This window comes from Aulonocara sp. 'chitande type north' Nkhata Bay, linkage group LG5 (assembly GCF_057382095.1).
Source record: "Aulonocara sp. 'chitande type north' Nkhata Bay isolate Kocher_YH1m ecotype deep benthic linkage group LG5, A_spYH_male_GT1.1, whole genome shotgun sequence".
NCBI classification, from domain to species: Eukaryota; Metazoa; Chordata; class Actinopteri; order Cichliformes; family Cichlidae; genus Aulonocara; species Aulonocara sp. 'chitande type north' Nkhata Bay.
The window spans coordinates 37944616-37957314 of NC_141348.1; the positions used below are offsets into that span (position 1 = coordinate 37944616).

Below are 12699 nucleotides of genomic sequence, written 5' to 3' on the forward strand. Positions count from 1 at the left end.
AGATAAAACTACTTTTTCCTCTTTATTTTTTCTTTTAAATGTACCATGAACCACAATAGAGAATAATACAGGTCTTTTTTTTATTTATTTTTTTTTGTTTTAGAATATTTAACTTGCACTGACACAAAAAAATAAACACCTCCACACTAACTGTATTTTATTTACACGTAGCCCCCTCCCACCCTCGCCCATGACCACCCCCCGCCCCCAGCAGGTACAAGTGCACATGTACACACAAACACACTCCCACAGAACTGAAAGGAACACACTACGGCTTTACCATAAGACCAGGTACGGTATCAAGGAAGTAGAGAACGGTTCAGAATGAAACAATGTTTCAATATTGTTGAATTAGATACAGCTGTGTCTTTGTTAAGAGAGTCCGTAGCAGAAAAACTCAAATCTCCAATACCTGAATCGTTCAAATGAAACTGGGCATTTGTTAAAGCTGAGTACTTGTGTATACCCCTTATTTAAACTGTACAGAAAAACAAAGTTTGTAATGACAGATTACATACTCTGCTCTTTCTTAGTCAAGACCAGCAACTTACTAACGCCCAGACACAGTCCTTTCACAAATGATGTTTTTAAGCCTTGTTTGAAGTAGCAATCACGGAAACTAGATGCGTGTTAGTTTTGAGCTTCAGAGATGCTGGTAGATGGATATACCTTTTGATAAAGCCGTAATTGGTTTATTGCACAAAATGCAATAAACCAATACCTGTGCCCTTCCCAAAATGCACAACTTGTCCTCTTAAGGTCATTTGAAAGCCTAAATAGCAAATCCGTTTTGGTAGTTGGAAATACTTCTAACAATACACTGAATAAAACCAAAACTGGTGACTGAAAAGAGGTACATCACCAGTTTTGGACAGGCAGCAGACTTACTGCTTTTTCAAACATTTAAAAATAAAAATTAGCAGGCGTCTCCTATAATACCTTGGCACGTCCAGTGTTCTTTGTTTTACCTTGTTGAAACAGTATTCTCAGGGGAGTGACATTTGCTACAAATTTTGATAAGAAGGTAAACAATTTGCACATGTCTTCATCTAATTCACTGGAGCACACATTTTCACACTCATTTATGTAGTTAACTGAAATATACTTTGGTAATCACTTCATCTCCAGCTATTAGACACAATGAGAGGACCATGTCAACAGATCTATCATAAAAAATAGAATCTCATACTAGAATAATATTCATCCTGGGATACAATGGGCCAGTGCTAAGGAAAAATATTCTACTACTACAAACAAAAGTGTCTGATATAAACAAAATACTTTTATACCACAAACACCCAATATATTTTCAAAACACCTTGTTCGGGGTAGTTGCATGCATGCACTGAGTTACACAACATAACCGGAGTGGGGCTCTGCTTGCACTGCATGAATAGCCGCTTGAGTTTTTCTCATCTGACTCCCAGAGAGATCGACTGTGTGAAATGTAAGTGCAGCTGTTGCATTACCTTCCATATCAGGCACATCTGATGCTTCTGTGAAGATAATATTGAGGGGGTAGGATCTTATTTCAGCTACAGACTGTGTGCCCCCCGTCTGCAATAATCTGGGATTAGTTTTGTACTTCTCTGTTAGTGTCTTAACACGACAGCCTCCTCAACCCAGTAACAGATGTGTTTCAGAGCCCTTAATATCCATTTTAGGATGGAGACTGGGTAATGATCACTGGCAAGTTTGCCTCATGCTACAGTTGTGCAGGTGAAAGATCTGATCTAAATCACGGATCAGTTCAGGGGGGAGAGGGACGTGCTGGTTTTTAAATCGACTATCGCACCTTGTCCAAGCAGAGCCTGTACCAGGTTTGGAAGCGCGAGTTTTATATTCTTTGATCATTTCTCAGAATTATACTGCAGTCACATTTAAAATACAGAGCTGGGGTGGATTTTCGTGGTTGGGATGGGGGAGACCAGGGAGCTGGGGCAGAAGGGCTGAGCAGTGGGGTTGAGGGGGAATTCTGGGAAGGCTCACCTCACAGATTGAGTGACAAGCACTAGAAATTTAACAGTTACTATTATTCTTTTAAAGAAGTTTGGCAAGGAAAAAAAGGAAAGAAAAAAGTGATGCATGCTAAAAATGTCCAAGAAAACGGTCAAATGATAAGATGTAACAAAATTAATAATCTGAACTGTTGCAGCTGGGAACCGCAGCAAGATGATGGGATTTCATGATATTTATTTATTCTTTTTAGTCTGAGCTGTCAGACCACCAGAGCTGGCTGTAAATACACTCTTGTGCCACCAGGGATCACTGTGGGACAGAGTCTGTGCAGAGCGGGCTGGCTCTTTTGCCATCCGACCCCTCTATCACAGAGTGCCCCTCAGTGTAAAGTGCTGTGCTGCCTCTGCCACATTTTGGTTAAACACTTTAGGTTTTTCTGGTCCAAAAGACCTGGTGACAAACACTCTAAAAATTTAAGAGACTGCTGACATCTCCAGTTATTTATATAAACTGAAATTATGACAAAATGGGAAAAAAATACCAATATGAGAACAATATTGCACATAATCTTACAAAACTCTAAGACTTTGCCCACAGTGATAGAACAGTGTACAACAAAAGACAACACTAGCAGATTACAGTGTCCTTGATTTGTGATATTCATATTTACAAAAATGTGAAATGACTATTCCCAAGGCTCGTCTATTTGCAAACTCAAAATCTTCTATCACATTACATAAGACTACTTGAGCGAGATTGAAATATAACGATTAACAATATAGTGAACTCATACTTTTTCCTATTTTGTTTTTGTTTTTTGTTTGAGTTTTTTGCAAAAAAAAAAAAACTTATTTTCAATGTTAAACCATGCTGCCGACTGTGCGGCAACACTCCTGAGTTCTCAAAATCGGAAACTCATTGAGAATGTTTGACACCTTTCTCCACCACTCCGACTCTGCACCTTAAAACATGTAAGTCATCACGATATAAAATCACTAAAACAAATATTGCCACATGGTACCATGCAAACAGCAATTATAAAACATTTATAATTCCATAACTAAATTTATTTCCAATAAACTTCTCCAATAAACATCAGATATCTTTTCTTTTGAATAAATTTAAAAGGCTCAGTTGATGCAGGCAATGTTGTAGAGACAATCCCAAAATAACCATGTTCTTCAAAAACAGGTGAGTGTCAAACAACCCCATCCCCCCTTTTTTGTGACAAGCATAATAAATAAATTCTTCATCACTTGGCACAGAGAAATCTTTGAAACTAGGAGTGGGCTACTTGTCTTCAGGTGTCACAGGTAGGTGTGTTTAAAAGTCTCAAAACAAATATTCATGTTTTAATGTTTTGGCAATTCCACTCGGTTTCTTTAAAAGCGCTAAACAGAAAACGTGTTCCCCAAAAACTGGTTCGCTTTACTCAGGGGATTAAAAATAGTAATTTCGAGAGCACGTTTTAGAAAAGACAATAAAGGGTGACGGTTTTGCCCTCAGTTATAATATTGCATCAAGATATTCAGTATAGTTTTCTAATAAAACAGAAAGCTAACCCTGTCGAGAGATCACGGGCCAAATGTGTACAGGTACAGCCGTGTCTTGTTAGATAACCACCGCTACCACCGCTGATATGTATGTCTATACCCTTTTTACTATATCTTTAATGTTGATTTATCTCATCTCTATTTACAGTACAAATAAATCTATAGATACTAGCAGCATTCACAACATATGGTCCGACATTCAAGCAACACTAAAAACATTTAATACTGTTTGTAAATAGTTCTAGAAACTAATTTGTTTTGCTTCCCTATATCGTATATACTGTATATATATATTTTTATATATATATATGTTTATTTATATTTACTGTATATTTCTACTAGAAGTGCAAATGACCAAAAACAGTTTCTTTAAGAAAAGAAACAGGAGCAATCAAAGTAAAGTGACAGCTGTCCTTGGTCAGAGTGAGATGATTTTGGATTTTATAAGACTTACGAAATCTACATATACAAAATATATGTGTAAAAAAATAAATAACGTGATCACGCGAGTCCAGATTTCAACCATTGCACATTCCTTCAAAAATGCACTCTTCTTCAAACGTAAATATGATTTGTTCACAACCAATCAAATAGGATAGAAAATCTCACTGGAGAGTAGTCTACTGCATAGAGTTCATTCTTGTGGACAAAGTGAGTAGCTACAGAAGCCATTGTCCTCTCTATTTATTTAGGCTAGACCCTATAAACAAATAACCAATAGATGTTCAAAAACTCAACTGGGCAAGAGCAGATATTGACAACAGCTGGACGTTTTATGGAGGGCTGAACATGTATTCTTTAATTATCTATAGGGTGAAGTTCCAACTACAGTGTCATCACCATGCTAGTTTCCTGTAGACGCCTCCTTTTACCTTTTTTTTTTTTAATGACACTTTGTTCTCTCTAACTTCAATTGTCAGAATTTTGTTTCCCACTTCTCTGAAAAAACTTCGATATGGCACATTTAATGTATTGAAGTTTGGCAAAACAGTGGCAGAGCTATGAATGCCAAGATGATATACAGCTATTTCATCAATATGTGTAAATTCAGTCTATAAACGTAAATACATATTTGCTCTCTACATGAAAAAATAACATTTAGTATTTTTTTTTCTTAATGAACTTGATGAAATCATCAAAATTTCACTCGTCGCACAGTGGTGGACAGTGCAGGTGCAGTGCTTTGTCGAGGTTACAATGACGCTTATCATAGTGAAAGGAGCCTATGCCATCCAATAAATAAATCCAATAAATAAATAAATAACCTTTTTTTTAAAGCAGCTGTTTTAAGCTGTCTCTGTTTTTCCTTTCCATTAGAATCTTTTTAGTATGTCACAAAAATACTACACTCATACTGAACAACGTGTCAGAGCTTGTACATTATTTACAGTGATCCACACGAGGTCGAGGGGTGCTGGCGCTGATAATCTCCTCAGAGGGGGCTTTGTCATCTCTCCCCACTCTGCTGTCACACCAGGCTTCTGCTATTCACAGTTTAATTGTGGGTCAATCTCGACAAACTAAGCTAGCCTTGTATTTTTTGGCACTAACAGTGGCCACAGGGATGAACAGCCACTAAGAAATGAGCTGAAAGGAGTGTAGGTGATGGAATCAACAGAACAAGTGGAGCATCAATTTAAAGATAATACTGCAAGTCTGATCCACATGCCATTTCACTTTTTTCAAATGCCATTGTGAATTACTCATACATACGTCCTCTAGCAGGTGACACTGACTGTGGGTAGAAGTGTCTTTTGCCTTAAACGGTTATTCACATCGTAGACAGCAGGCTGGAACGCTGTGGGAAGTGTCCGATCACCACGAGGGAACCGAATAGACAATCCTACATTGATCTCATTTCAGCTGGCTCTCGATCTCTCCGTGGAGAAGCCGTGTCTATGCCACATTTGTGTTCGAACAGGGGAAAAAAATAAATAAAATCTACCTAGATTAAAACAAAGAGACACATACATGCATGTGTGCTCACACCTCAGCTAACAACCCATGCAGACCCCATCACCACCTCCTCCTGACCGAGTCACTGCGACTCAGTGCGAGTTTCTGTAGCAGACTTCAATCTTGCAAAGCAAAAAACGTCTCCAAGAACAAATGTTGATAGCATCTAATTCAGTCTAGAGCCTATACTATTTATAGCAGGTTTTTTGCCTGGAGTGAGAGTAGCTTAGTGTTTAATACTGCTTGTTGGTTTGCTGGGGTTGGAGCTGGCGGAGAGGTGCTGAAGCTGAGCTGGGTTATTTGGTTGAGTGTGAGAGGACTATGTCATAGAAATAAACTGTAAGAATGATATAATAATGGTGCAGCATTGATGAGAGGGTTTGGGTACGAGTGACACAGGAGCAGGGCTGAGAGAGGGGTGATAATGAGGGGAGGGGGTTTGCTCTTTCAGGAGTAGATAGTGATGACCTCGCGACCACCTCCACGGACTAGGAGGACTCGGTTCAGGCCCTCAGTGAGGACCTCAAGAAACTCCATATCTGGGAGAGAATGATTAAGGAAACAGCTCATACACTCACTTCACAATGTTCCCCTTTTGCTCTGTGATGCTCACTTTACACTTAATGACCTATAATGAGAAAATGAAACCTCGAAAACCTGAAACCAGGTTTTTCGGAGGTACAGTTTTACAGGCCTCGGGCATCTACACTTGGAACGTTTATCACTTTCTTCCTGGCATTTGTTTGGGTTCTGACGGACTGGATGGAAAGCATCTGTAAGCAGCTGTCTGTCTGTTTTGTAAAGAGAAGTCACAGATTTGTTCTGCAGCCACTAAAGCACCGTACTCGTGTTATATCATAGTTTGCTCCATATATTCATTGAGATGGGCTTTGAAAAAAACTGTCCAAAAGATGACTGTCGTCTTGCTTCTAAAAAGATTTTGGTGCTATTCAAAGAGTTCGCTTTTTGACTTGTCAGAGGAGCTTTTTCCTAATGCTGTCAGAGGGCTTTAAATGCAGTTTGACAAACTTCAAGTAAGTTGTCAGACTCGCTTCTGTCTAGCTGCTCGAACCCAAAAGGTCCAAATGATGAAGTGCTCATGACATTGTGGTCTTTCTGGCAGGTTCTTCCATCTGTAGAAAGGACTTCTGAAGCTCTGTTAGAGTGACTGCTGGGCTTTTTGTTATCTCCTGGTGTCTGGTACTAAGCTTGGCTGAATGATCAGATCTAGGTGGAGTGATTTCTGGCTTCTTCCATTTTCCTATTTTTGAATTTACAGTGCTACTGAAAATACCCAAAGCTTTTATACCCATTTCCTGACTTTTATGACAAAGGTCTACAAGCAGTTTCCTTGGACTTCATGGCTTAAATTGTTGTAAACAAAGCAAGGACACTGCCAGAAAAATATTTCATAATTAGGTTCATATACTGTAAAAAAACAAACAAAATAAAAACATAAAACATAAAACTAAAGCCTGAAAAAATTAGTTATAAAGTTCTCTGATTTCTGCAATAATGGTTTGTGCTTTGAAATCCTAATTAGATCTTTAGAGACCCATTAAACAGAATGTTTCTGATAACAAATTATTACTGTTCCTGAAATCAAGACAATTAACTTACTGACCCAAACCCTCTGTAGATTGCTTTAACACACAATTCAAATCTTTCACAAAGTTACATAGAGGCTCGGGGCCCAAACTCAATATGATTGTGTGTGGATTGATAAACAAAGTTTAACACAATCAGAATTTTATTTCAGAAGCATTTTATCATTTATATTTAAACATTTGAAGACTTAATTAGAATTTGAAACTGAACCTTTACAGATGTATAAAACACTGTCTTACACATCCATGACACAGTATTCTTATACACTCACTGGCCACTTTATTACTTACACTTTACTAGTAGGTAGGAACCCCTTTTTGCCTTCAGAGCTGCCTTAATTCTTTGTGCATAGATTCAGCTGAGACATTTCGCAGAGAGCTGTACTGACATGATAGCATCACACAGTTGTTCGACCACATACTAAATGTTCTTTATTGGATTGATATCTGGTAACTCTGGAGGCCATCTGGGTACAGAGAACTCACTGACATGTTCGAGAACCCAGTTTGGGATATTTGAACTTTGTGACACGGTGTGTTATCCTGCTTGAAGATGAGTGCACTTTGGTCATAAAGGGACACACATGGTGAGCAACATTTAAGTGGTGTTCATTCGATACCAAGAGGCCAAAAGTGTACCAGGAAAATATTCTCCACACCATTAAACCACCAAATTCTGACCCTATCAGCTGAATGTCGCAGCACATATCCAGACTCATCAGACAATCTTCTGTTGTTTCAGTGAGCCTTTGTGAACTATAGCCTCAGTTTTCTGTTCTTAGCTAACAGCAGTGGCATCTGTTGTGGTCTTCTGCCCATCTAACCATTCTCTTCTGACCTCTGACCTCAACAAGGTATTTTGGCCCAGAGATGTTTTCTGTTTTCCAGGCCATCGTCTGTAAACCCTAAAGATGGAAAGTCCCAGAAGATTGGCAGTGTCTGAAATACTCAGACTAGCCTATTTGGCAATAGACCAGCAATAGACCAGCCTAATTGGCACCAACAACCATGCTACATTTAAAATCACTTAAATCACTTATCATCCCCATTGCTCAGTATGAACATTAGCAGGCTGTCTTGACCATGTCTACATGGCTTAATGAAGCGATCTGCTGCCCTGTGACTGGCTGATTATATATTTGCAATAACAAGCAGCTAAACAAGTGTACATAACAAAGTAACTGGTGAATCTATATAAGCTCATATGCAAACTCATATATATGTTATATATTCTAATCTCTTTCTCACCAGTTAGCCGACATCCAAATGCAACTCCAAACTGTCAAAGCTGATTAGTTGTGTTTGGCACCTCTGTCACCTATATATTAGAGACCCCATTCAGTAAACCTACTGTTTGGGTAAAGGATACAGTTTTCATCACCTGTCCGGTTCCTGGGTGGCCCTGGCATGTTGAGGAGGACTAGCTTGGCCTCTGAAGACTTTTTAACAATGACCTCATTCAGCCGGAGAGCTGTATGCATACGTCGCACATTGGAATGGTTCCTGAGAATAGACAAAGTCACAGAGAGCAAGTCAAAATATATCCATGTTGATTAGCATCCAGACATTTTATTTTAAAGCGTATGACACAGAATTTTGTGATGCCAAGTGGAGACATGGGTGACATGGCGCTCAGTCACACATTTTTTTTTTAAATGATTGTCATCTGCTCACGTGGTTGAGTTGAACGTTATAAAACATGAGTGGACTGAATGACGTTTATTGAGACTTCAGTACTTACAGGTTCTCCCACTCACTGCAGCATGGCAAAAGGAGAAATACACCATTATCAGTGCTAAACTGTTCATGTCTTTAGTGAAGTTCATTTCTCCCGCATGCAAGCCTAAATCTTATATTAGTAGCCATTTCTGGTGTTACAATAATTCGAAGAAAGCAAACAACACAATTAAGAGACTCAAGGCTCTGTTTTTCTTAGTAACCAGCGGGTAGTTCAGTTTTATAACAGCCAAAGGTTCCCTAAGCATTGGAAAATACTCACGGCTTCATATTGAAGATGTCTTTGATGCCCTCTGGTGTTGCTGCTCCAGGCGGCTTGGCTGGCTCGCCGTCACACTTCTCAGTCCAGGTCATTTGGACCTGCTCCCCTGGGCTCTGAGCCCCCTCTCCAGGGGTCAGCGGAGTGGCTGGGGTTGCAGGGCTGGCCGGGGTGGTATTGTCATGGATGAGCTGAACCTGGGCAGGGGGGGACACAGGGGAAGAGGCCGACTTTGACTATGAGACGAGAGGATAAGTGGACGGATGTGGATTTACATGTACATTACATGGAAGGTTGAAAGAGTCACAATTGAGGTGGAAATGTAGGAATGCAGGTAAAGTCACAGAGAGCCACAGTGTTAGAGAAAGGGAGAGGAAGGAGAAGTGTGATTAGGGAGCCTTATGCTGCTTTATTTATATTAAAGGCTATTAAATTATGCAAATGTTCTTCAAAGGAAAATACTATGAGATACTATAAGATCAATTCAACGGAAAACTGAAAATACCAGAAAGGGAATCCATCTTTTTTGCTGCAGTCAAATGATTCTAGATGATTCTTTTTTTAATATTTGGAAAATGAAACAAAATACTTTCTTGCTTTCTTGCAAAGGGCTAGATAAAATGCTTGATACCTTTATCACTCACATATTTTTATGATAAACATGACCCTACCACTAGCAGCGGTTAGCGTCACATTTGTGCTAAGCTAAAGGTTGCTTCCTTTCCTTTGTATATAAAACCATTCCTTTAGTTTTATATACAAGCACTATAAAGGTATTATTCAAAATCTCAAACTGCCCCTTTAAGACATGGACAGTTGAATGCTTCAATGCTGCTGTTCTTTGATTACCTATAGTCTGCATTTCACTGTTTAAATAATAAAAATCTTAACACACTAGGGTGCTTTTTAAAAATTTTAAAAAAATTCTGTGACCAAAACAAACGTTATACTCCAAACTGAGATCAGCGCTGCTGGAGAAGTTGATCCTACCTCTTCCTCGGGCTTCTCCTCCTTGCTGCCAGCAGGTGGGTCTTCAGTCACACTCAGTTGGGTTGTTACAGCAGCCGGGTTCTTACGCCGGATAGACCCACGGGATGAATCAGTGATGCTCTGGATCTGTGGAGACACAAATGAAGGGGCAACATGAAAAAAGTGATTTGAGCTTCTTTTTTCATATATATATATACACATATATATATATTAGGGGTGCAACAATACACAAAATTCACGGTTCGGTTCGATACTTTGGTGTCACGGTTTGATATTTTTTCGATACAAAAAAAATGTTCATGCCTTTTTAATTTGTCATTTATTAAATTTTCACGGCACATTCCGCACCACATCTCTGTGCGTTCATCATTTGTTTGAAGCCAGCTCACCTCCTGCAACTACTTTTCCGAGAATACGTGCTTCTTTTGTGGTTCGGGCTCCTTCTGACATTTCTTTGGAGGTGGAGGAACATCACAGTAATTGCTTAAAGGAGCTTCTTCGACATCTTTAAGAGTTCTAAACAAATGTCTGTCCTCCTCCTGAAAATCTTATGTATGCAAACACGCGTTGCAACTTCTTATCTTGTGCCCGTTTTTTATTTTGACAGCGAATGCGCACCTGCGGACCACTTATGTGCAGCCCTGGTTATTTCGCTTGTCATATTGCAGCCACAGAAATTCTTTTGTCCATGAAACCATAAAGCTGCACTTTCTTTTTGCCTTATAGTCTGATTTGTCATAACTTTTCCGTTTTGTGGTAAGCTTTTCTTTGGCTGTCATTTCTTCACCCTGACCTGTCTTATTTGGCTCAACAGAACTAAAATATTGTGGCGAGCTCAGACAAGGAGGAGACGGAGGTATCGTTTGGTCTTGCTTCCCATGAGCTAGCCAGGGAGCACAGCCGTTTATTGACATCTGCAGAAGAACACTGCCGCTAGCTAACTGCTCAGCGCGGCAACAGCACAGCAACAACAACAACAACACACAGGGCGCCCTCTGACCCCGGAAGGACACACCGTCGCAGCGAGAGGGCGTCACCCGTCACTATGGCAACATAAACAAAACATAACTGTACAAACAGAACCCTGAACAGCCCTGACCCGCTACAATATATATCCTGCTGCTTTTACACACGCACTCACATAAGCTCAGCGATTCTCTGCGCGATCAACCTCTCACATGTTTAAGCTTGCTGCGGGAGATTTCACTTGTCATGTTTGCATAGTAAGCTAACGATTGATAAGACGATGTCACAGGCATTGATGCGCAAATTATCATCACTCACCAATCAGTGCTGTCGCTCTCTATACACAGTTCCCGGGATTGCAAAGTGAAACAAGTGAAAGCAAAAAACAAGCGCAAATTCAAACTCGATTTCAATATGTCACATATTGGCTGTGGCTCACCGATGCCAATGACATAATTACCCAGCTACATTTCCGAAAGAATGCAAAAGCATTGACATATATTTTTCATTCCTACGATAGCCCGACGGGCAGGGCAGAGATAGATTTTGGTAGCCCGACTGGAAAAATCGCTAGCCACGGGACAACGGGCAGGTGATTTTGCAAGCCCTGTATCTGATTGAGGAATCACTCATCTTTGGAAAAGAGAGTTTATTACAGAGAAATGTCTCTTTCCAAAATAAAAGCTATACTATCCGCTTCTTCTGGGCTATATTCTCAGCAGCATATTAAACATATCAGGTCCCCATAAGGAGAATCATGTGCTAACGGCTGTCTAAATGACTCGGGTAAAGTTAGTAGCATGCGTGCTTGTTGTTTTTGTCTGCTTCCACTTGTCTTTGCACTAGGATGATGTCGGTGTAAATGTGCAGTCATATTCGTTGTGTTCCCACTAGTGCTGTCAGCGTAAATCTCGTTGAAATGAGTTAACGCCACAACACGGCAAATCTCCGTTAACGAGCTACAGTAGATCGCCTGTGCATGGGGCTGGACGAGCTAACTGCGCTAACACACTAGCTCCCACCCATGCACATCCAACATACTGTTTTACTTTAGTCCATGACGCGCTTACCTTCAGGGTCATACCTCACATGAAAACCAAAATAGTTCCAAACGCCAGATCTGAATGAGGGTGGGGGAGGTTCAATTTGCCATGTTGCAAGGAGAGCTTAACTTCTGTCTCGCTAGCTTGCCCTGCGCTCAGTGAATCTGCGTTCGACTACTCCGCCTAGGCTGCACTGTCAAGCGCAGATCCACTGAGCGCTCAACACAGACAGCATCGTCAGAAGGAAAGTTGATAAAATAAATAAAAAATTTATTTTGTATTGTTCGATGTATCGAACGGTTCAATATCGATACGAGTATCGTTGCACCCCTAATATATATATATATAAACACCCAGCACGCCCCTGCGGTTTATCCTTCAAGCTCGGGTCCTCTACCAGAGGCCAGGGAGCTTGAGGGTCCTGCGCAGTATCTTAGCTGTTCCCAGGACTGCGCTCTTCTGGACAGAGATCTCCGATGTTGTTCCCGGGATCTGCTGGAGCCACTCGCCTAGCTTGGGAGTCACCGCACCTAGTGCTCCGATTACCACGGGGACCACCGTTACCTTCACCCTCCACATCCTCTCGAGCTCTTCTCTGAGCCCTTGGTATTTCTCCAGCTTCTCGTGTT

General features: G+C 40.4%; 1 protein-coding gene across 5 annotated transcripts in view; it reads right to left on the reverse strand.

Moving 5' to 3' along the window:
- Nucleotides 1–203: 203 nt before the first annotated feature.
- slc12a5a (solute carrier family 12 member 5a) overlaps nucleotides 204–12699 on the reverse strand; it is a 197630-nt gene continuing 185134 nt past the window's right edge. For 2 of the 5 annotated variants that reach the window (XM_086293396.1, XM_086293400.1), the window contains exons 22-26: nucleotides 10062–10187; nucleotides 9075–9307; nucleotides 8817–8831; nucleotides 8445–8578; nucleotides 204–6007 (exon numbers count right to left, since the gene is read on the reverse strand). In XM_086293396.1, the coding sequence (XP_086149522.1) occupies nucleotides 5916–6007; nucleotides 8445–8578; nucleotides 8817–8831; nucleotides 9075–9307; nucleotides 10062–10187 (600 nt within the window). In that variant the 3' untranslated portion in view covers nucleotides 204–5915. The remainder of the gene's footprint in view (nucleotides 6008–8444; nucleotides 8579–8816; nucleotides 8832–9074; nucleotides 9308–10061; nucleotides 10188–12699) is intronic. The other 3 variants (XM_086293398.1, XM_086293399.1, XM_086293397.1) reach the window with 3 other exon arrangements.